Source organism: Gadus macrocephalus, chromosome 12, assembly GCF_031168955.1.
Source record: "Gadus macrocephalus chromosome 12, ASM3116895v1".
In the NCBI taxonomy this organism is placed as follows: domain Eukaryota; kingdom Metazoa; phylum Chordata; class Actinopteri; order Gadiformes; family Gadidae; genus Gadus; species Gadus macrocephalus.
In genome coordinates, this window is record NC_082393.1 from 3,379,744 (window position 1) to 3,405,718 (window position 25,975).

The 25,975-nt window shown below is 46.8% G+C and overlaps 1 protein-coding gene across 2 annotated transcripts in view; it reads right to left on the reverse strand.

The window, feature by feature from the left end:
• Window positions 1–1,958: 1,958 nt before the first annotated feature.
• The window catches only part of LOC132469796 (adhesion G-protein coupled receptor D2), an 88,125-nt gene continuing 64,108 nt past the window's right edge, over window positions 1,959–25,975 (reverse strand). For both annotated transcript variants that reach the window (XM_060067866.1, XM_060067867.1), the window contains exon 24: window positions 1,959–2,468. In XM_060067866.1, coding sequence (XP_059923849.1) covers window positions 2,403–2,468 — 66 coding nt within the window. In that variant the 3' untranslated portion in view covers window positions 1,959–2,402. The remainder of the gene's footprint in view (window positions 2,469–25,975) is intronic.

Below are 25,975 nucleotides of genomic sequence, written 5' to 3' on the forward strand. Positions count from 1 at the left end.
TTTGTCCAGCCAAAAGCCTGCTGCCGGAAACAGAAGGGAAAGAAGCAACAAAACAACATAACTATCAGTATTATATGATATAAAAAGCGATGTGTGATGTCACAGTTCTGAGTCTTGCCTTATTTCATTGCCATGCTAGCTAACTGTGCAGATGTGAATCAAAAATATGTACAAATTATATATAAGTATTAATGTTGTAAAGATTAAAAGGAAAAGAAGAAAAAAATAAGGTTTAATTCAAGAGGTGTTTACATTCATCTAGTCATATGGGAGAAAACTGTGATGACGCATAAATTGCAAAGCAATGATTTCCTAAGAAAATTTTAATTGAATGACGAATGAGAAAAAGATCAATTTGGTTTGCTTTCGTTGGTGTATGTACAGTGTTTAACTCATTTTTTAATTTCTTTTGAACAGTACTTAAATTATGTCGTGAGACACTAAAATCAGAAAGGAATCAAACTTAGATTTTTTATTTCTATCTGTCTGTTGGCCATTTTCCTTTTGTTTTCTGCATTGTGTTTAAGAGTTCAGTTCCACTTTTATTTTTGTAGAACATGGTTTTGTTTTTTTACAGTGCTCTTACCGTATTACTGTACAGTATTTTGCTGGTTATGCTTAATAATGAAGATAATTTATTGCATCATTGGGTTTCATCTTTGTGTTACATGATGTAAAATGTCAACAGCAGAATAAATTTGTTTACTGTTGCATGTTCGTTTTTTCTTTTATTAAATAATTTCACTCAGATCAGATGAGAATGAAATGAGGTGAGATACAGTTTAGGGTACGAAGAAAAATGAATTATCTTCCTCCTTTTGAATAGCAATGGGAGTGCACATTTAAAAATACTTATTTCAGCAAGGATCATCGTTTAAGGTATTATATAAACAGTGGATGCTGCTGCATTTGAGTTCATTCTACACCATTGCTCTGCTTCCTGGTTTGCTCTGATACCAAAGACTGTATCTTTCCCTGTTAGCTGTGAATTCTGGTGGTGTTACATTAAAGAAAAAATAACATCATAGATGCACATTTTCAGCCATCTTGATGTTTTCAAAGAAATGTGTTGCGGAATTCCTTCAATGTAAGAAGATAGTAAAAATGCACCCCAACTAATTGTTTCATTATAGTATAGTAAGTACCTTTCTACATAGTTTATAATCATTTAGAAAATAAAAAGCTAGTTTATAATTTACACAAACAAATAATTAAATTAGATCTGTATGTTAAAAGCTTAATCCACACACAAAAAATATTCAGTTGCAACCTAACTCCATTAGGAACTAAAGTCAGATCAGGGCAGACTTGACTGTGTCCTGGTTCAGAAACTGCAAGACACACACACACACACACACACACACACACACACACACACACACACACACACACACACACACACACACACACACACACACACACACACACACACACACACACACACACACACACACAAGCAGCTCCTTCTGTTTAGGCTAGGAGGCTCACAGGTTTTTACTCATATATAATCTATAATCTATACAAATATTGAGCAATATACATAAATTTGGTGAAAGAAGAAAAGTGGATTTGGGGGATGTCATAGATCATGATGGTAACTGCTATACATGTCAACAGAAAACACTGTCACAACTGACACAATATCCCTTTACTTCTGATGTCATGTGGACCTCACTTTTACCACATGACTTCCTGGCAGAAGAAAAACAAACAAACAAAACAAAACCAACTTACTGGTTGTAGCAGGGTTATTTTGCAGCTGGTACAATACCTCCTCATATTTCAATAAATGTCACTCTAGTCAATAAAGATGTACGCATTTCATCAGGCAATTTGATGATGACCTCTACTAACAACTTATTATGTACATGCATAATTGTACTTTTTGTATTTGCAGAAAGTTGTAGTTAGTGCATTTAAAAGGGAAGGTTTCCCTCTCCTGGAAGGTGAAAATCGGATTTTGAATCATAACTTTATTCTGAAATGAAGTGAACTCAACATTTTTGTGCTTTATGATTTTGGTACCATCGTTTCTTTAGTCAATGACATTGTGATAATTTATCACAAGACCATAAACACCTTTGTTAGGTCCAATAAGCTATAAATCCATTCGTATCATAACCAATCAGAATTATAAAATAAAAATAAAAGGTTTTGTTATATTCAGGGTTCTATTCATCTAGATTTAGGGTTGGCAACACACTCCTTACAACAAACAGTGTCTTACAATACATGACTATTTTATTATCATATTACTGTGTTGAATGAACACTTGAACCACACATCTCACATCGAGATCACAAACAAAAGTCAAATGACAATGCTGAGTCAAATTAGGATCACTGACAACATAGTTATATGGCCATGGGTCATCTCTGTGGGAGGAACCTGAAGTTGGCGGCTCAAGCTCTGTTAAGGTGGAGGCTACAGCGAACTGGAAGGGCAGCCATCTTGAGAGCTGGATGCTCCTGGAAGACAGAATACAACACAAGCATTACAGATACAAAAACACATTTATTTTGTTATCAATTTATATTTAAAGATAATACATTATATACTTGTATACAGCATGGAGATTGTTAAACAAAGGACAAGTCTGATATCATTTCTTTATTAGAAAGGAATTACATTTATACTTTTTCAAATTGTACACTTGCTCTGGACATTTTTGGATCAGAAACCATTGAAAAAATGAATACTGGCTTAGCTCAAACAGACGGTTTCACAAAATGGGACTCCAGTTTGAAAATAGAAGGATTTCCAACTATTGGCATAGTTGGAACACATATAGCGACATATTGCCTTCAATACGTAATCTAATTGTGTAATTACCTATTCATCTGCAAACCAACAAGGAACTCCAACTTTTCTATCCTTTTAATGCCATATAATGTTCCCTTTACATGATTTAATCAACGAAGATCATTTGTCAAAGGCAGCATCCAAAAATGAAAAATTTGAGATGCTATTTCTCTGCCGTTCGGATGATCATGTTGCTTCACAGAGCGATTTTCTGGGGATAAGTCAGTGCATGCTGAAGTCATGCCGGTATCTGTGTGGTAGCGTTGCATTAAGGATGCTGGTCAGCAACAGACCCATTGCTCCAGCCCCCGCCGACCCAGACTTGCCCCTCCGAGCTGGGCTTGCAGTGCCTGGCCTCCTGTCTGCAAATGTGTTAAGCCTGCTTTCAGTTGCAATGAATTGGTATAAATAATTTATATACATTTACCCATAGAATTTAACAAGAGGAGCCTCAGGTGAAATTACTCAGAAATGCAAGCTATGTACCTCCCCCAAGGTGGACCCTCGCTTCAAGCCAACTAACTCGAATGATAACAGACGGTAAAGGGAGGGAGGCGGTGAAGTACTCGCCGAGAGCAACACGAAAACACATAAACACAGTTGTTACGCACACACGCAAGCAGACACACACACGCAAACACACAGACAGGCAGACACACACACACACACACAAAAACACACACACACACACACACACACACACATTCATATATTTGACACTTGCAACATTTCTGGAGACGTATGCACGCACACGCCCAGACACACACACACACACACACATAAACACCGGCAGACACACACACACACACACACACACACACACACACACACACACATAAACACCGGCAGACACACACACACACACACACACACACACACACACACACACACACACACACACACACACACACACACACACACACACACACACACACACACACACACACGTTCACATACTTGACACTTGCAACATTTCTGGAGACGTGTTTGTGTATTTCTTTCTGCACCCTTCTCCACAGCTCACTACATGGCAGCAGCAGCAAGGAGAGGAAAGGGCTAAAGGGCGCGGCGCACACTGAGCATCAGAGCCTCCAGGGCTGAAGGAGAGCCCGTCAGTCAATGAAACGGGACAAAGGAGGGATGAGGCAGCTTAGCAGCGTGCCTTGTTGGTACGCAGGGGCCCACGGGGCCCACGGGGGCCGCGGGGAGACGCGGGCTGGGTGGTGCGTTGGCTGCATCGGTGGGGCACAGGCAGTCACATGATATCACTCACAGCCTTCGCGCACACACACACACACACTATAGGTTGGTATAGGGAGAAGAAAAGAGAAAAAGAAGAAAAAAGTTCCAGAGCCGGTTGTGTTTCTCCTGCGTTCAGCTCCACTTAGCGGCCATTGAAGATCTCTGAGAGGGAATGCGGAGGGCAAGAGGCTGCAGAACACGCTGGAATTCTTCAGAGAGACAATTAGCCAAGTTTCTAATCACCCGCGCCAAAGTTTGACCGGGGGCGCCCCCCCGTTGTTTGTTGGCCCGTCGGACAGACTTAAAAATGTAAAGATCAAATTAATAGGCAAGCCCCCCTGGTTTTTTCGCTTTTTTTCCCTTCTTCTAAATGGGGAGCGCGTGCCATTGTTATGCAAAAGCCTCACTCCTGCATGCAAAACAAATACGCCGAGGTTTGGAGATGGATGGGTCCGAAGGCCGCTTCATTTCAACACATGTATTATACATTATTTAGCATAAAGAGCAAGCCTACAGCATTAGGATGGTTTTTTCAATGATGATTATCCTTTATTAGTCATTAAAGAGATAGGAAGGGAGCGAGAGAGAGAAAGAGACAGAGAGAGAGAGAGAGAGAGAGAGAGAGAGAGAGAGAGAGAGAGAGACAGAGACAGAGACAGAGACAGAGACAGAGACAGAGAGAGAGAGAGAGAGAGGGAGAGAGAGAGAGAGAGAGAGAGAGAGAGACAGAGACAGAGACAGAGACAGAGAGAGAGAGAGAGAGAGAGAGAGGGAGAGGGAGAGAGAGAGAAAGAAATACAACTTTAAGCACCTGAGCCTCGCTGACAGCATTCCATTAATTGCCCCCACAATAGGCAGGAGCCTTTGGAGAATTTTCAATTTCAAAAAATGAGGAGTATGCATTCAGTTGCACTCATGTTATACCGGCACTTAAATCCCACATAGCGCAGATAAAAAAAGGACTCAAGGTTACATCCGATTGAAAGCCCCGGACCACTGCCACTTCAGAAACCCATTTAGCAAGAGGAGGGCCAGAACATCTAATTCAAACACGGTTGCTCTGTTAAAACTGTTGCACCGTCTTTCAGAGACGCACACAAACACACACGTTTACTCCTACCCCACGTGCACACACAGACACACGCACACACACACACACAGTCACGCACACACACGCACACACACAGAACACATATTTTCCTTTGTAAGAGTGATGAATCCGGCAAGAGAAAGGCAGGCAAGACACCAAAACTTCTTTTATCTGACGGAGAATGCAGGGAATCTGGCCCCTGGTGAACTAGTGTGGGGGGGGGGGAGATGCTCGTTGCAGGACCTCGCATGTATGGGGTGTGGGCACCTTCACGAAGAGCACTAGCTGAGTGTCAAGCGGCCGGCCTTGAGTACTAGGGCTCCACCACAGAGAGCACTCAACAGATAGAACATCTGACGAGGGAAGGGCGGATTTAAATTATGTGAATGTACATGTACTGCAAACGTAGGTTCACATGGCGCCTGTTCACACCCGGCCTAACCACGCATCTCAGGTGATTCGATCGCAAGGGGAAATTGCAAAAGGTCAAATCGCATAAGCGGGCGTTGCCCAACACGTCGGAAACATTTCAACAGGTCAGGAAGGTTTACGACGAGAATGTCAGACCTGGGCGAGGGTTTGCGAACTCTGGTTTCGGTTTTGATTTCTTCTTCTTCGGTTGATTTCCGGCAGGCTAGGCGCGCGGAGATGCATCGCGGCCTCCCGCCGGTTACAAACCACACAGCGTTTGGGCCTTGCAAACGGAAACAATGTCCATGTGTATTTGCATTAGGAGCAGGGGGTGTCCTTGAGTCGTGTAGGACATTGAAACCCTGCCTGCACATTGAGAATATGCTGATTGTGAAAAGCTGCGTTATTTTTCTTTTCACTTACTATGTGGTATTGCTCTTCAACCCGAAATGAATGATGCATCTTTTAGGAAGCCGTGAATAGAGTTCACCTGACGTGTCTGCCCATTTCAAGGAAATGTAATTAATTAACTGGCAGAGATCGCACGCACAAGGCCCCTAATACATTACAATTTTGACACTGAAACACTCCTTTGTCGTCGATAATGAAATCTGGAGATTTGGGGGACATACGGTTACCGCGATTGAAATTTTTTGAAAGACGTTCCAAAGGAAAACTTGGAGGTTAAGAGAGACGCACTAGAAACATATGGGCAAGTCCAGCTGCCAAAGTTGTACAACATTGTTGGGCGAAGTTGTAGCAAAAACAAAAAAACAAAGAAAAATATTCTTATTACATCTTATACATATAAAACACTCATTGAAGCCTTCCGCCTACTACCAAGGTACCACTTTAACTGGCTGTGCATCTGTTTGACACAAGGTAGCATAGCTCTTCTGCGTGGATGTTGAGTGGTTTTGGGAGTGTCAATAGAAAAATTATTGTAATCAAAGAGAGCCTTAACAACATAAAGGCCATTATGTTGTAGAATATATCACTTGAAATCAGCATTGGCTACAGAAATTTCCAGGTCAGCCTGTTGAAAATTTTAAATTCAGTTATTTCATTTGTTGAATTAGTTCATCTCCAAATACTTTCTGTGTCCATATCAAGGAAAACGTGCATGCCTCGCAGCAGGGTATATCGTCTCAGTTGACTCAAGTCAACTTAGGTTTATTTCTATGGCTCAGTGTCTGGGGTTAACAGATTGGCCGATAGCCTCCTTACCCTTAGTTCTTAAAAGGGAAAGCTCCCCATAGACTCAGTGGGAAAATGAAAGTGATTAAGATAACATATGGGGAATATATTCACCTAGGGATGGCTAGCAGAGCGATAGGTCTCAGGTGGGCAGACATACAATTACAATTTATTAAGTTAGCCAACATCGCAAGGGATTTACAGCAACATTTTGGTTGAGATGTACTTTATGAGGCGTCAGGCATTTATCTCAAGCCTACAGGTATGGACGTTGGGGATTGAACCCAGACATTTTGGCTGGGGGTACACCATACCCATGGATTATCCCAACCTTCATCAAATAATAAGGACGATATTGAATATGGTCAAACACTTAGTCAAAAGCCTGTATGAAATCTTGGGAAAAAATATGAATCAATCAGCAGATTAGAATGGTATCACTTGCACAATGAATCAGATTGGGCAAAAATGAGGGCCAATAGCCAAAATACCTTGCCAAAGTTCTCAAACGTTTTTAAATAATGTTTATTATCAAATAGGGAATTTACAATAAATTGTGTCATAAGAGGTACAGGACAGCAAAGCACCCCATGGTGACCCCTCCCTTGTAACCATTCAACTGCGACTTTTGCTTTCCAAATACATATTATGTTGACACATCAACCTCGATGTAATGTCAAGAAGTCTTTTCTATTCTCTTTTATGAACTCTATTCTCAAGCTTTTTTTCTTGATTCATAATAAACATTTTTGTTTAGCTTCACCGTTGGTTCATTATGCGTGTAAAAGTGCTGGGTCAAAGTCATGAGCGGTGAATCCCCCGTGCACGACTCAGCCTTGAGTCGTGCACGGAGCAGTTGTTTCATGCTGAAACACAAAGGTTTTGTGCCTGGGCCCCTTCGGGTAATATGTACACATTATCTCTACAGGTCATAGATAACTGCCATTTGCACGAGTGTAATCAAAAGGCCCTCCATAAAATCAACAATGAGCTTTATAAATAATTTATTGAAGGTAACTAACTCTGACAGTTATTTATCTTTATTTTTATTTATTTTTTTACACTGCTGTATTCAGTGTTGACTTTATAATACTAATACGGAGGTCAGGGTTTGTTAGTTATGTACTTCACAAACCACGTTTGGAAGAGCATGTTCAGCTTTGGCTTTTACCTTAACAGGGAAGCTACTCTGGGGGATGGCCGGAGGGTTTACGGATCAGGACTTTGATGAAACTAACTTTTAGACTTTATGATCACCCTATGAAAATGAAAAGGAGTTGAGTCGTCCAGAAATAGATTAAAGAAAAAAAGTGTTAAGGGACCATAAGGGACCAAATGCAAGCTTCACATTCTTACAAGTACCCATCTCAAAACAAGGGCTCACTTCTGAATTCGTTAAGGATTGGTCAAATGTTGATCTCCAAACTTCCAATTTCCCCAAAAAGGTTCCTCTTTGGACCAAAGTCTCGAAGAAGCTCCTTAAGGAACAGAAGATCATGAAGAAGACAGAAATGCACGGCCCATCTGAAATTCCAATAGATGCTCATATTTACTCCATCTTTGTAGAACTGTAGCTTGTAGCTTTAGCTTTAGCTTGTGACATAAAATGGAAGCAGAGGGACGTTTTGAAACTGGTAGGTAAGGGTTAGGCATCGTGCTTGAGGAGGCCTTCAGAAAGAATGCAGACTTGACATCTGTTGAGTCTTCCTTTAATTAGAACTACTTTAAAGTAATGTTAGAAATCATACATTTTACTTCAATACACACACGAATAAACCCATAAAAAATACAAAAAGTTAATATTAAGAATTTAGGGCATTTGTGGATATCTACTACACATTCATAGACTCGACATCCCATAGAAAGGAGACAAGGAGTGATTCAAATCAGTTATGAATAATTCAAAATATAATGAATTAATAATCTCAAGAAAATGGATACCCCTGGTGGAAGAAAAAAAACTGTACACCACATTTCGAACATTGTTTCATTACATTAGAATAAGAAAACGATGAAGGGTGAAAGTAGTGTGGAAAAAACATATTGACAGTTATGGTCTCGCTGGCGGGTAGTGTGAGAGTGCTTGAATCCGCCCTGCATCTGTGAGCCGACTGGGGAGGGGCAGAGCAACAGTGAGGTGTGGGGGGTGGGGGGTGGGGGGGGGGCACTTATCGAAGTCCGACCTGTGCGTCCACAACTGATATAAACGTCAGTTGGAATTTGCAAAAAGTCATACATTATGGATATCAGGGGGGCAGGGGAGGGGCAGGGGAAGGGCAGGGGAGGGGCAGGGGAGGGGGGGTGGAGGAGGGGATGAGGTGGAGGGGGGGGGGGGGGGGGGGGGGGGGGGGGGTGCACCATCAATAAGCCTGAATAAGCGAGGCAGCCTTTCTCATCTTCCCAAACCAGGGGAGAACCCCCTGATGAATGGGCCTGGAGACCCCGGGATCTCCTTGAGCCTGCACTCCCTCCACCCCCACCCCCACCACCACCCCCACCACCACCCCCACCACCCCCACCACCACCACCACCATCAACCCCACCACCTCCACCACCACCCCCAACTCCACCACCACCCCCACCACCACCACCACCATCAACCCCACCACCTCCACCACCACCCCCAACTCCACCACCACCCCCACCACCACCACCAGCATCAACTCAACCACCACCACCACCATCAACCCCACCACCACCTCCACCACCAACTCCACCACCACCTCCACCACCAACTCCACCACCACCTCCACCACCAACTCCACCACCAACCCCACAACCTCCAACACCACCCCCAACTCCACCACTCCACCACCACCCCCACACCTCCACCACCCCCACCACCTCCAACCCCACCATCAACCCCACCACCTCCACCACCACCCCCACCACCTCCTCCACCACCACCCCCACCACCTCCACCACCAACCCCACCACCTCCACCACCACCCCCACACCTCCACCACCCCCACCACCTCCAACCCCACCATCAACCCCACCACCTCCACCACCACCCCCACCACCTCCTCCACCACCACCCCCACCACCTCCACCACCAACCCCACCACCTCCACCACCACCCCCACCACCTCCTCCACCACCACCCCCACCACCTCCACCACCAACCCCACCACCTCCACCACCACCCCCACCACCACCCCCACTACCTACCCCACCACCCCCACCACCTCCTCCACCACCACCCCCACCACCTCCACCACCAACCCCACCACCTCCACCACCACCCCCACCACCACCCCCACTACCTACCCCACCACCACCAACCCCACCACCTACCCCACCACCACCTACACCACCACCCCCAACCACCTCCACCACCCCCACCTCCACCACCCCCACTCCCACTACCACCTCCCCATCAGCCCTGCCCCCGGACCCCTCTCCCAGGCCCCTGCTGTCAGACCGCTGGATGTTCCCGGCCGGCAACACACACACCGCACGGACGGACCGGGGCTGGGAAGGGGGAATACGAGCTCCTAAATTAAACATTCCGGCCGCCGACTGCCGCCTGTTTTGGGCAAATCAGCAGAACATAAAACAAACAAGGTGCCTCGGGAAGACCGGAGCGTGCCTCTCTCTATTATTTGTTTTACCGCGATGGCCGGGATGGGAGGTGTGTGGTGGGGAGGGCTGGTCAGAGTCCTCTGGAGCCTTTTAAGAAAGCGGCAGGAAATGCATAATCAGAAATGTGCCTGTTTGGCCCGTCGGTGTCTGAGGGCAGGGACGGAGAAGGAAGGAGAACGAGTTGGAGGAAGGACAAGGAGAACGAGTTGGAGGAAGGACAAGGAGAACGAGTTGGAGGAAGGACAACGAGTTGGAGGAAGGACAAGGAGAACGAGTTGGAGGAAGGACAAGGAGAACGAGTTCGAGGAAGGACAAGGAGAGAGAGAGAGAGAGAGAGAGAGAGAGAGAGAGAGAGAGAGAGAGAGACAGAACGACAGATCGGACTTGGAGATCCCAGCTTCTATTGTGTCGTGTATCAGCTGGGCAAAGGTCATCCCCAGGCATTGGGGGACCTCTATCTTCCCCCTCCTGACCTGCATCCAGACATAAACAGGAAGAACCCCCTCCCCCCGGGAAATGGGGAAGTGATATTTTTCCCCGCTGGACGGGACAACGCTGATAATGCGAGCCGTGGTTTAAAAAATCATGTTTTAAGGAAAAAAAAACTCAACCACAATACAAGCTAGAACAGGTATAACATAAAATAAATGTTGGTTCTATTTCCACACTTTGGGCGGCTACGTCACTTGCTCCTTCGGCGTTCAGACATTTGAGCCTCAGGTCTGGAGTCTCTTCCTGCAAGTGGCTGAGGCCCGTTTCCTGCTCACACCACAGATAATACCCCTTTACGTCTTATTGTCTGTGGTGTTTGGTGTGCAGATCAAAGCCCCGCTCCCAGTCCTGGGAGCCGTGTGATCAGTCAGCGCCCGGTCGCCCGTTTATGCGACAACCGGCATCCTACGGCACTCATTGCATCTGCGAGTGGCTTCGCTAAATCAAAGGAGGCTCGCTTCTCCTCATTGTGTGTCGGTGCGAGCGTAATCGACGTGACTGATACCTCCAGGCCCGGGATAGGCTGTGATCTCTAAATATAAACCAGAAGGGCTATGTTTGGCTTTATTGAGCGATGGTGAGTCTTTATCATTCAGAGGGCATACATTGTGTGCACATCGCCGAGACTTGGTTCCAGCCAATCACAAGCGCCGGTGGTTCCTGCCTACGTGAACTCACACACATGCAGGGGAAACGTTGACGCTAATATCCATACATTCCTATAGGCATGGCCCTACTTTCCGTCGTACACACCTCCTCACATCCCTCCCCAATATAGGCACGCACACACACACACACACACACACACACACACACACACACACACACACACACACACACACACACACACACACACACACACACACACACACACACACACACACACACACACACACACAGGACTGATCGATCTCTTCTGTCTGCCAAGAGCACATGGGGGGTTCGAGGAAGTGATTTAATGTCCAAAGCGATGGGTGCTTGTTTTTCAATATGTCTCTTTCCTGTTGTGCTCTGAAATGGACTTCCTGTGCCCCGGGGGGGGGTCTCATCCTTCCATTCCACCCAACCCAGACACCCACGCTACGCGGAAATGTCACTCTGCTGCCCAGTTCAACTACCCTCACTCACACACACACACACACACACACACACACACACACACACACACACACACACACACACACACACACACATAAGCACACATAAGCATTCAACAACATAATCAACCACGCACACACACAACCACTCACACAACACCATGACCACGGCACGCACACAGCCCTAACCAGCAAGCCAAAACCGGACCCCAGCACATACACACGGGCGCACACACACACAGGTTTGCGTGTAAACATGCATGGTCGGTTCGGAGGGAGTCAAAATGACACCAAATTAAAAGGATTAAAACAAATGAGTAGAAATGCACATATTTCATCAACATCCCTACAAACAAAGAGTCAAACCAGAGGAAGAGTGTGTCGCAGGGCCGGCAGAGTTTGAACAAGAGGATGGGTCATAGGTCACAGCGCGATGATCTCTTCCTGTCTGTTCTACTATCTCTGCAGCGTACACCCTTCCTGCCATCACAGAATTACACACACAGGAAATTGTTACATTACTGAGGTCGTAAATGAACTTCGCCCTGACTGCAATCGATCCCTGAACTTTGTGTTTTGGTTCCAGTTTCCTTTGATATTTACTGTGTATCCCTGAGGGTTTTTCATACAAATATAACGCTAACTTGAGTTCCATTCACATTCAAAAATACAAACAGAAAATACAATAACACCAGTTGGTACTATGAATATGAGCCTTGTCAATGATCCACTTCCGTAATCATTGTGAAAACACTATATATAGCATATATATATATATATATATATATATATATTAGGGCCCGACCGATTTATCGGCCTGCCGATTTAATCGGCCGATTATAGCCTTTTTGAAAATAATCGGCATCGGCCAAAAAGACGCAGATTACAACCGATTTTTTATTTTTTTTATTTATTTTTTAAATGTTATTGCGATTAGTATCCTGCAGATTGCACTCCTACTCGCCTTGCTAACTAACAACTTTAGCTGGAGTAAAAAAGAGGAGATTGAATTTTACCGTACAACATGAAAGCACGCTCGCTCAGGCAGCTGCGCGCTCACCTCACCAATGTACACAAGACGCGTTGTTTGAGCATGTTGTGCCTGTTTTTCTTTAGGTCCCAGGCCATGTTAATTTGTTATACTGTAGACTCTAACGGTGAGACCATACTGCTCAGCACGCACGTGTTAGTCACTGCTCACGAGCGCAGCACATTGGGAGTTAGTTATTTATTTTACATTACACTCATTTTTGACTGTAAATGTATTCTAAAACACTCAAAGGTTCTGCATTCAATTCACATATTCGTCAAAAGTGTTTAAAGTATATTTAAGGTATCAAAAACTACGTTTTATATGTTTTTTTTTTTTGTTTTTTTTTTAATCGGCCGATTAAATCGTAATCGTAATTTTTCTCTGAAAATAATCGGCATCGGCATCTGCACTCAAAAATCAAAATCGGTCGGGCCCTAATATATATATATATATATATATATATATATGTATCTAGCATATTGATACAAATAACGTATTGAAGCTCAAAATAATATTGGAGAAACAAATCTAGAAAAAGACTGTTGCTTTTGTGAGGGACAAAAAGCAACTAGTTCAAAAAGTCGTTTGAAGTGCATGATTACACCATGTCTGACTGCAACAAATCTTAACCAAGGAAAAGTTCAGTTTGGCTTTAGCTGGCTGAACTGACCAGATTCCAGATTGCAGCAAAAGTGTATTCAACAAACAATTTTGGTTTGCTTCCTTAAAGTTGGTCGGCATCAAACAGAAGAAGAGTTTGTTAAGAAGCTGACCCAGACCCTGGTTTGGAAGCACACCAGTGTTTGGTTTGGTCCGAACCGGAACCAGAGTTCGAATGAGCGTTCACCCTACAGCAAACTGATTTCATGTACGGGGAAAATCTCCAATAAACCTGACCAAACAGCTCAGGTGTGAAAGCACCCTAAAATAATGTTTAAAGGCATCCATGCACGATACAGGCAGGCAGGCAGGCAGGCAGGCAGGCAGGCAGGCAGGCAGGCAGGCAGGCACACACACACACACACACACACACACACACACACACACACACACACACACACACACACACACACACACACACACACACACACACACACACACACACACCTCGTCTCCAGGGTCTACCACTAAGTCCTTCCAACCTGACCTATTCATTGTATTCACTATTTTTATATAAAAATGAACTTCCTGTCACTCATTCATTACATCACCTGGCATGCTGGATTTATCCCCCTTTCGCACAAACACACACGATATACGGTGTGTGTGTGTGTTTGAGTTGGGAAGGACTTCTGTGTCCATGTATGCAATGATCTAAGTGTATGTGTGTGTGTGTGTGCGTGTTCGTGTGTGTGTGGGACAGTCGGAGTCACGGATGGAGGAAGTAGGCCCAGCACTGCCTGTGTCTGTGGAGGAAGTGAGGTGTGGTGATGGCACATTAACGACAGGGCCCTGGAGCGCCACAACGCACGGGCTCCACGACACACAAAAGGTACACATGCCATCCAATTCAATGAGGATTGTTTCAGGAGAACAATGGGGGCCAGCCTGCCCCAGCCCCCCCCCTAGCCCCCGTGGCCCCCGGCTGGGCTTGGCAGAGGGTGAGAAAGGTGAGCTGGCTGTGTGGTAGCGCTACTGCCGCAGTTGTGGTGCCGATTCTACGCACGGCGTCGGGGAATCCCCCCCCCGGACTCCAGGGGACGGTGGATCTGACAGAACATCAGAGGCCGATGGCGGCCGCCTCCGCCTTCTTCAAGGTAGAAAAGAAAGGAGCAACACAACAAACCCCCAAACATCCCGGTGATCACCAGCAAGGCTGACGAAGGGTAGCTGCGCGGTGCACGGAAAGGCTGATCACCCGCGGTTTCCTTCAGAGAATCGCTCTCCACGGAGAGGAAACTGAAGAGCCACCAAAGTTTAGACCATGTTTGATTGAAGTGAATCACAGTTTGAGGAATGCCTCACACTCCTCGACCTCGGCTGGCTCGTTCTCTACAGAGATGACGCGGTTTTCAGGAATTACACTGGAATAACTCAGTTCAAGAGGTGACCTCGAATCTTCGACGATTCGAACCTTGGATGGATGGATAGACATTTAGGCTGCATCCGAATACTCGTACTTGCATACTATATAGTATGCATTTTGTAGTATGCGAAAAATCTAGCGCGTCCGAATACTCTAGTATGCATTCTGTAGTACGGAAGTCGTTTCCGAATGCATACTACCGCCAAAGTGAACCACGGACCACACTACGCTATCCCACAATGCAACCGGAGTCTGGTAACAAACGAAGAAGAGATGGCTGACCCGACACCACCAACAGCGGCTTTTTATTTGTGTGTGTGTGTGTGTGTGTGTGTGTGTGTGTGTGTGTGTGTGCGTGTGCGTGTGCGTGTGTGTGTGTGTGTGTGTGTTCAATAAAAAAGGAAAAATTAACTTCAATCGTCTTTTTCACAGAGTAACAAATAACTGTAAATGTATTATTATTATTCCAAAAAAATGACTTACCAAATGTCCACATATATACAATATAACCTGCCGGTAAGTCGCTCTACGAGATGACCGACGACGACGCCTTCTAGCAGAGATATCCATTTCAAGAGCCATTCGCGTAGAAAGAGACATTTTATTATTTAATAGCAACGATAACAAGACGGAAAACAGGTAAATTTTGCCGCCATCTGGGGGGAGATACGTCATCTCCAAAAATCCGGTGGAGTTTCGGCGGCGTTCGGAGGCGTTCTACGCATGTCTGTAGACCGTACTACACAGTCAAGTGTAGTATGGTCAAGTAGTAGACACTAGACAGAAATAGTATGTACTAGGTATTCGGATGCAGCCTTAGTCACCGCCGTCTTTAGCAGTCGAATCGTTGCGTCTCATCGCGGTGAATCATTGGGAGGTTTGGGCTGCAGAGTGACAGCAGCGCTTGGCTTCTGGAGGCAAAAGCCTGAAAGTTATATGATGTTTTTTGAGGGGGTGCAAAATATGAAGACGTGCACATTGTCTGCATAATGTTAAAAGTTAGTCATTTAGCGGAGGCACTGCGCCTTAGCTATAGACGTCCGTGGGAAACCCTTCGTATTAGATATTTACAAGCGTTTGAACCACGCGAATGACACAACAAAATAGGCATAATTGAGCTGCATTTAAAAGTATATATTGTATATAATTCGATGATCAGTTGACGATTGGCCTGGCCTGACAAATAGATTTAGACTATGATGATAATAATGAGGTGATGCAACCCTGACCCAACGCAACATGCTAAGTGGAGCCCCGGGGTTAGCATGTCTTGGTGCTCTGTTGGAATAAATTAACATGACTTAGTTTCACATTAGCCTGTACAAGCATGACTTAGTTCTATATTAGCCCATATTAGCATGCCTCAGTTCTATCCTAGCCTATAATAGCATGACCAAGTTCTATATTAGCCCATATTAGCATGCCTCAGTTCTATCCTAGCCTATAATAGCATGACCAAGTTCTATATTAGCCCATATTAGCATGCCTCAGTTCTATACCAGTCTACCCTGGCTCTCTGCAAACAGATATTTGCATTGATCTCCTCACCCCGTTGACCTGATGTTAATGAGACCTGCTCATGCAGATCAGCCAGGCGCTGATCAGGACTATTGATCAGCCTGGGCCCCCTTGCTCTAAACGGGGCTTACTGATCAATCACGGGCTGATTATCGCTTTGCATTAATTGGAACCGTGAGTATCTCGCACTTATGGAGGATGATCACACATTCTTAGTCCTTGTGAAACCGCGCACACACACACGCGCACGCACGCACGCACACGCACACGCACACACACACACACACACAGTGTACCCCACTGTTTTGCTGCATAGAATTTGATTTATGTCTCATATGCAGATTTGATTGCGGTACGTACTGTACGCCATCAAATGTCATGTTATAGTCATTAGCATGTCTGTGTGGTTGTTGCGATGTGTATTTGTGCGTGTGTCTCTGTTGATGCAATCATTTGACCTTGTATGTATGAATGCAGCCAATCAGCGTCCCCGGTGAGAGCCTGGTGTCTTCAGGGATTGGTCCCTTTGTGCGGTCCTAAATGGAGAGAGGAGTGTTTGGCTGTTTACCGATACGTGAGACTCACGGGTCGACAAAGGGAGTCTGGTCCGTGTGTTGGCGTGTGTTAGTGTGTGTTAGTGTGTGTTGGCGTGTGTTGGCGTGTGTTAGTGCGTGTTCGAGCCGAGTGACTGTGGGTTTGTGCAGTGTGACACGTCAAGTCAGACCTCATTACGGGGAGGTTTGTCAGATGGTTTTTTTAAAAAGGGGTTCGGGCAAAACAACTGTCAAACGCACTCCACGGATACAAACACAAATGTCTATGTCATACACAACCACACACACACACACACACACACGTACAACCACACAAGTACAAAAGAAAAAGTACTTTAAGTGACAACTGGTGAGTGGTGTGAGTGTGAGCGTGTGAATGAAAGTGCACGGTGTTGCGTGCGTGTGTGTCCCCTCGTCCCTGCAGTTGACAGACATCACACTGCCTTTACCCCGAACAGGAAGCAGCGCAGCACACAGGGACAAAACAGGAAGCTCCTGCATGCCCCGCCCCCCGCCACCACCTTCACCTCCACCCCCCCCCCCCCATCCCCCTTATTTGACTGACTGACAGGCCGGTTTGGCCAGTCCTAGTCACAGAGAGGATCCCTGCAGCCCTGGGTGTGTGTACGTGTGTGTGTGTGCGTTTGTGTGTGTTTGTGTAGGGGCCCAGCTGTCCTGCGGTGGGACTCCCGATCGCGTGTGAAAGGGCCCCGGTGCTAAGTGGTCTGGTCTTAGGACCGTCAGTGGGCTCTGGGTGTGTGCGTGTGCGTGCGTGTGTGCGCGTGCGTGGGAAAGGGATGATCGTGTGTGGAAGAGAGTGAGGTATGGGTGCATGTGTGTGTGTGTGTGTGTCTGTGTGTTTGCGTGTGCGTGTGTGTGTGTGTGCGTGCGTGTGCGTGCGTGTGCGTATGTGTGTGGGCAGGGGGGTGTCAGGGAAGGTTCGACAGGAAATAGAAGAGACAATTTTATCCATCCATCCGCCACTGACCAGGGCCGGTCTCCATCAATGTGGAGGAGGATGAATAGCGTTGAAAAAACTTCAGATTTTACATCTTTCTTTCAGACGGTCCCTTGAATGCTCCATTAAAACAACTTTTATGCAAGATTATTCATTTGAACGTAGTAACTTCAATGCTCTCTGAAAACCAACTTTTACGCACACTTTTCCCTTCCAAAGTATTGACACTGCCACGATTGGTCACCGCGTCCGTCCTGTGCTGTGATTGGACGATGAGGCCACAGCATCTCTTGATTGGCCCAGCGACCCCGGCACTGATGTCAGTACAGGTTCAAAAACCCTCCGCCCAACCTGTAACCCCCCTCCCCCCCTTCCAATGTAGCACACACCCCACCCACCCACCCACCCTCCCGCCCTCCCGCCAGCCATTAGGTTAACCTTGACAGGCTCACTGCCCCCCCCTCGGTCTCTCTCTCATCCACTTAACTCGGGCTGATTCACACCTTTGGTGAGATGGGGGGGGACGGTGGGGCACACTTCCCCTCCTAACCCCCAGTGTGAACCTAACTGTGTATACTCTGGTGTGGGGTTTCAGGGGGGGTGGTGGGGACCCGTGCTGTGGGCCCCCCTGCGCTCAAAGAGAAACAGATGCCGTCAACGCAGTGAAGGGCCACAGAGAGAGAGGGGGGGGAGAGAGAGAGAGAGAGAGAGAGAGAGAGGTAAAGATACAGAAAGGAAGAAAGAGAGCGAGAGAGCAAGAGAGAGAGAGACATGGACCACCCAACAGCAGAACAAATAGTGTTGGATGGGGGGGGGGGGTGAAGTCAAGTTTGATCACATCGGAGAGGGGACAGTTCGAAGGGGGGCGCAGCGGTCAAAAAGAGGTGATAAAATGTAAAAGAGCCGAAGAGTGAGAGGGCGAGAAAAAGGAAAGAAATTGAGGTTGACTAAAATGTCAAAGTACCGTTTTTCCGAGGAAATTTAAGACGGCTGATTTATTCTTATCACCTAATGTTTTTTATGTTGTTGGTGGATTGCAAATTATTTCGGGCCAAAGCATTGCGTTAAATACCACAAGGGTTTTGTGGAGAGCAAGAGAGTGTGTGTGTGTGTGTGTGTGTGTGTGTGTGTGTGTGTGTGTGTGTGTGTGTGTGTGTGTGTGTGTGTGTGTGTGTGTGTGTGTGTGTGTGTGTGTGTGTGTGTGTGTGTGTGTGTGTGTGTGTGTGTGCGCGTGTGTGTGTGATGCTGACACTGACCACTAGGGGGTATGGCTCCACAGTGAGTAAAATCATTCAGGAAAGTCAGTTTGAGACTTTTAGTTGAATGCATTTTCTTATGTTTATTTCAATGAGGGGGAGCTACACAGTTACGGCACATGGGACAGGGTGTCCATGAGAAAATACTTTACAAAACAGTGTTATGATAAATAGAAAGGAAATGTATTGATGTATTATTATGAAATCAATTAAATCCCCCAGAGTTAATCTGTCCTTCAAATCAATCAGTATGATATTTATAAGTATGATACTCATACTTAAAGTATTAGGAGTACTCCACTAATATGTGTCACTATAAGTGATCTCCTGTTAGTCTAGTTAGGGTTGCTTCTGTCCAGGGCTTGAAGGTCAAACGCCACTGTTTGACCCCAGCACTGGCCTATTAACCCGCCCTGACAAGTTGAGCTTGGCAGCCAGCTGAACGTCTGTGTGTGTCTATAAGTGTGTGTTTCTGTGTGTCTTCCATCCTCTCTTGTACAGAGAGTATAGAAGTTTGACCTGAAAGCAGCCACACAGGCACGCAGGCACACAAACACAAACACAAAAATACCTCACGTACACACACTCTTATATACACACACAGACAAACATGGAAAGCTAAACAATTAGAAGGACCAAAGTATACAAAAACACGGATCATAACTGTCAGCAGAGAATCCAAGTCATCACTAGTGGAGGGGAAACTAGAACATATATATATATATACTGAAATATGGAGTAACCATATTTGTGAAGGTATTAACAGTACCTTCACAAATAGCCACAAAAATATGCAATATGCAAACTCTCTCACACAGAAACCTGAGGGTAGCCGCATCAAGTAGAGTGAAACAGTCAATCCTTGGCTGTCCATCTCTCTCTGCTTGGCTCTCCCTCTCTACCGCTCTCTCCGGCCACGCTCCTGCACGCCCTCTCTGTCCGTATTAATCTCACCGGCTGACTACAGAAGGTAGGCCACCTGCCATCTACCCAAGTCCCACACACACAAACACACACACACACACACACACACACACACACACACACACACACACACACACACACACACAGACAGATATCCCCCCCACACACACACTACCCACTGGAGGAAGTCTTAATTTGTCTCTGTCTCATCTACATGGGCTGAGCAGGTGTGTGTGTGTGTGTGTGTGTGTGTGTGTGTGTGTGTGTGTGTGTGTGTGTGTGTGTGTGTGTGTGGGAGGGGGGGGGTTCTTTAAGGGGATCAGTGGTCCAGAGGAGAAAGGTCAACGCATTCAGAGAGTTCATCATTCTGAAGTGTCAGAGCCGCTCTTTAGGAGAGCAGATGAAGTGGAGATGAGAGGTGGGGAGAGGAGAGGAGAGGTGGGGAGAGGAAAGGAGAGGAGAGGTGGGGAGAGGAAAGGAGAGATGGGGAGAGGAGAGAGGGGAGAAGAGAGAGATGGGGAGAAGAGAGGAGAGGAGAGGAGAGGAGAGGGGAAGAAAAGCAGAGAGGGTGGGGAAAAGAGGGGTTGCGGAACGACTAGAGGAGGGGAGGAGAGAAGAGAGGAGAGGACAGCATGTGTATGTCAATGCCTAGGAGTTTTTTCTTTGGTCACTAAATACTGTCATTAACCAAACATTAGTCTAGGGGGCAGAAAGACCACCATTGATTCATATTCCCTCACAGCGCGAAGATCTCTGCTCTTTCACTTTGTCAGCATTATAGTACACAAAAAAGACACAAAACAAATCCATAGATTAATGGATTTTTCAAATCACTTGCATTCAAATCCGTTTTACTGACACCCAGACACCCACGCACACGCACACACACAGACACAGACACACACACACACACACACTCACACACACGCGCAGACGTCTGGTCTGAGGTAGATGTCTTTTAATAGCGTCAGACTAGATGTGTGTGTGTGTGTGTGGGGGACCATCTGTCCAGTCTATTGTTGTGTGGCTTGTGGGGACGCGTTTGGATGCGGCGCGGGCCACCGAGGATGTATGGGCGTTCTAAAGCGTCCCCGGTGAAGCTCCCGGGATGTGACACACGCCGTTGTCTCTTCTCCTCTTCCTCCTCTCTCTCTCTCCCTCCCTCCTCCTGCCTTTTTCTTGGTTTTCTTTTTTTCGGGACGTGGCATGGAGCATTGAGTCAGATCCCCGCACCGCTCTGCCTCTGAGCAATGGCACGCGGCCAGAATCGCTCTCTCAACTCGGGGGAGTGAAGAGGTGTGCGTGTGTGTGTGTGTGGGGGGGGGTTGGGTTGGGGGGGGGGGATAAAGTGTGTGTGTGCATCCATCAGTGTCTCTGTTTCTATCAAAGGTTAGCTGAAGTGCGCCAATTAATTGTTAGGAACATGTTGGATGGGCAGTGTTATTTTCTTTTTTAATTTATGTGTTTGAGGAAGGTAGCGCAATGTGTGTGTGTGTGTGTGTGTGTGTGTGTGTGTGTGTGTGTGTGTGTGTGTGTGTGTGTGGTAGGGAGTTGGGAGGCTGGAAGGAGGGGAGGAGAGAAGAAGCTGATTGCACAGTTGGCACCGAGTAAACTGCGTCGAAATTCCTCTGGAGTCAAAGTGGAAAATTGTTTTTATGTCACACTCACATTCACTACCTCGCTACTTATAGCATCCTTTTTTAAAGACTCACAGAAATATAAGGGAGACCAATAATGGGCCCTTCACAAAAATGTTATTTGAAGAAATATTGGTCTATACTTTTCTATTTTGGCAGCTAATCTTAAATTCTGCTGGACTCCCATTCCTGGAATACACACCATATGGCCAACACACACAACAGTCCAAACCCTTCTATTTTTGCATTTCCAACGCTTGTGCATCCTAGCTTTAATCGACTTAATTTCCATAAACAGTCTTTATACCTGGACACTCAAGCACTTTGCAAAGTCCAGTATATCTATCCACACATTCACGCGCAAACACATCACCAGTTTAAATATAATGTAAAGACACATTGAGAAAACACCGAGACACCTCAACATCCGCTACACACACACACACACACACACACACACACACACACACACACACACACACACACACACACACAGCACCTGGCTATGACCGGGCTCTTCCTGTCATTCTGCAGGAAGAACGGTGGCGTGGACGGCACCGCCGGCCTGGCTCTGTGACAGGCAGAGCCCGGGCAAGGGTGAACTGCGGGGGCCCCGTGTCAGGAAGTATTCACTCCTTGTTTCCCGAGCCGCCCCTGGCCTCTCCAACTAGCAGTCAGCGGCTGAGAGAAGCCAGGCGCAGGCAGGATAATCACCCCCTAATAAGAGGCTATATTGAAAGCAGCCTGCCGCTTGTGCACTAAAAGCTGGACAAGTGCACGCTAACAAACACCCGACACCCCGGCCTTTTGACACACACACGCACACGCACACAAACACACACACACATCAGCACACACACACACATCAACACGCTCACACATCAGCAGGCGCACACATCAGCACGCACACACATGCATACTTGGGACCGGCTCGGCGTGGTGATGAACATATCCAAGATAGATCCGTAGCTGGGGTCTCTTGCCAAGCAGGAACTCACACACACACACACACACACATGCAAATAGAAAGAAGCACAATCAAACACACACATGCTCACTAAGCCTGGCACACACAAACAGACACACACACACACACACACAGAGCCCGGATCCATTTCGCTCCTTCCTCTCCTCCTCCCTCGCCACCAACTTGGAAAACTGTTAGCACATGGCCCCAAACGATATCAATAATTTCACAACGTATCAATTATCAATTGGGAGAGGACGGGATGGGATCCCGGGGGGAGTGCGGCGTATGTTATGTGTTTGCTTTGGAGTGGAGATGGTTACGATGGGAGGACCGCCATGAACACGCCGGCCACAAAGCCTTCATCACAGCTCCAGAAAGTAATGGGGCTCCGACCCCTCAAGGGTCCTCTGATTTCGAACTCGGCCTCCGAGGCGTTTTTTCTTCTTCTTCTGCCGCGATGAGGCGGCCCCTACTTCCGACGGCGCCCATGATCCCGAACCGAGTTCCGACGAGCGCTTGTTTGGTTTTCAACTGGTTACCTTCTTTCAATAGAGAGTCGCTGTGCAGATGGTTTCGTCCAAAGAGAGTTAGGAAATCCTTTCCCTTTTTTCTGTTTTAGATGTTTTAAGATTTTCTTCGATAGTTTAATTTGTTGTTGCTCAAGGAGGCCAATATGTAGAGTTTAGACACTGGGCTTTCAACCCGGAACATTCAGGCAGGGAGTCAATCAGCCTAACCATATCCTAGACTGATGCAGAAAGGAGAAGAAAGAATATTTCATCGGCTCGCTGCTTTTCTGATGCCAACTGTAACCCGACACAACGCCGTTTATTTTGAGGGCCCATCTTGGCAGGAAACGATCCGTTACCCCCTCCAGGTTCCCCTGAAGATTTGATCGACTGGCAGAAGCAACGATGGAAAATACACAGAAGGATAAAACCCTTTGCCGGTGAACTCATTCCTTTTCAAGCGGGTTCCTACAACACAAATATATATTGCACACCGAAAACAAACACAATGACACATAGACAAATGCTCTCATCCCACCATTATCCCATTCAGGCGTTTTTGCACACACTGAAAAGGCATGCTCATCCTCATCACGTGACCCTGCTGTGTTTGCTAGCCGTTCTCCACTGCCGCGTGTCAACCCGTCTGACCCTCTCTATTCACATCTTCTCGAATCTTTCCCTTGCCTCCTGTCTCTTCGCCTGACCCACAGTGTCTCTCCAAGGCCTTTGCTGAGAGTGGGTGTTCGAATGAAGAGTAGAGCATCCATGTTGTGATTCTGTGTCAAGTGTTTGTATTGAAGGATAGGCGGGCATGTTATAAAGAAAGGGATTCAGAGTGTGTGTGTGTGTGTATGTGTGTGTGTGTGTGTCTGGCTGGGAGCATGCCTTTGTGTGATCATGCATCTGTGCGTTTCCTTGTGATCATGTGTATGCGTGTGCATGATGTGTGTTTTCCCTGTGATCATGTTTGTGTGTGTGTTTATTGGTTTGTGTGTGTGTGTGTGTGTGCGTGGGTGGGTGCCTGTGACCAAGCCTATGTGTGATCATGCATCTGGGTGATTGCTTGTGATCATGGATGTGTGTTTTGCTTGTGATCCAGTGTGATTGTGTGCGCGATTGTGTGTGTGTTTGTCTGTGTGTGAGATCGTGTGTTTGTGCGATCGTGTGTGTGTGTGTGTTTGTGCGATCGTGCGTGTGCGTGTGTGTGTGTGTGTGTGTGTGTGATCCTCTGCAGGTTAGAGCGGGAGGCTGCTGAGCTGCTGTTGGCTGCTCTCTCTCACCTGCACATCTGCTGCCATTTTAATTAGCACTCCAAGGAGACGAGTCACAACCAATCACACGCCATGACAGACGCACGCAAACACGCGGGAGAAACCCAGCACATGTTCCCCGGATACGTATCTACGGAGAGATATGTAAACACATGTACGAACGAGCAAAGCCAGCCCACCCTTTCTCGCCCACTGCCACACAGATTAAACCTAACGCACAACTTAATAAAAATGCAAGCATGCAAGGATACACACACATACACAAACATTTACAAAGAATCACCAATTATTACACAAAGGCATACATAAGCACATTTAAAACCACACACACACACACACACACACACACACACACACACACACACACACACACACACACACACACACACACACACACACACACACACACACACACACACACACACACACACACCCCCTCTCCTCCATTCTGCATTATCTTTTATCCATAGTCCCTGCTTCTATGTGATCTCTTTTATTTATTTATTTTCATTATGCCGCTCATACACAAGGAGGAGGAAGAGGAGGACAAGATGCAGCCAAGCTCAGACGAGGGTGACGGCCTGTGTGTGTGTGTGTGCGTGTGCATGTGTGTGTGTGTGCGTGGTTGTGAGAGGTGGCTGCTGGGCGGTAGGTTTGGCGGGGCACGGAGGGGAGCAGCCAGATTTATGGCAGGGGGGAGGAGGGGGGAAGGGGGGGGGGGGTGTGTGACCTCTGGGGTCGTAACGCGGTGATGGGTGAGCGGCTCTCAGCGGTAAGCTACCGGCACTTGACAGAGTGCCCGGCGCTGAATGAATTTTCTTCTCTTTTCCTCAATCATCAGCCAGCCAGTGCCCTGACCCCCATCCTGACTGCTATAACAAGATCTCCCATCTCGCAAGGGGCCTGAAAAATTTACTGTCACATCTACTTTTCAATGAGCCCAAGTGAGCGCTTGTTTCACCTTCAGCAGCACAGAGGCAACCAGCCAGCCAGCCAGCCAGCCAGCCAGCCAGCCAGCAGTGGGCGGTGCCCCCACCCACCCCCACCTTCCTAACTAACCTACCTGCCCGTCAGTGGGAGAGGAAAAGAGACTGTGTGTGTGTGTGTGGTGTGTGTGTGTGTGTGTGTGTGTGTGTGTGTGTGTGTGTGTGTGTGTGTGTGTGTGTGTGTGTGTGTGTGTGTGTGTGTGTGTGTGTGTGTGTGTTTTCTGTGTGTGTGTGTGTGTGTGTGTGTGTGTGTTTTCTGTGTGTGTGTGTGTGTGTGTGTGTGTGTGTGTGTGTGTGTGTGTGTGTGGCTGCGTAACAGGGTTTGTTTGTGTCAGTGTTTGTGTGTGTGTGGATTGTAGGAGCAAGAGGGAGAGGGATGGAGAGGGAGGGAGGGAGAGAGAGAGAGAGAGAAGA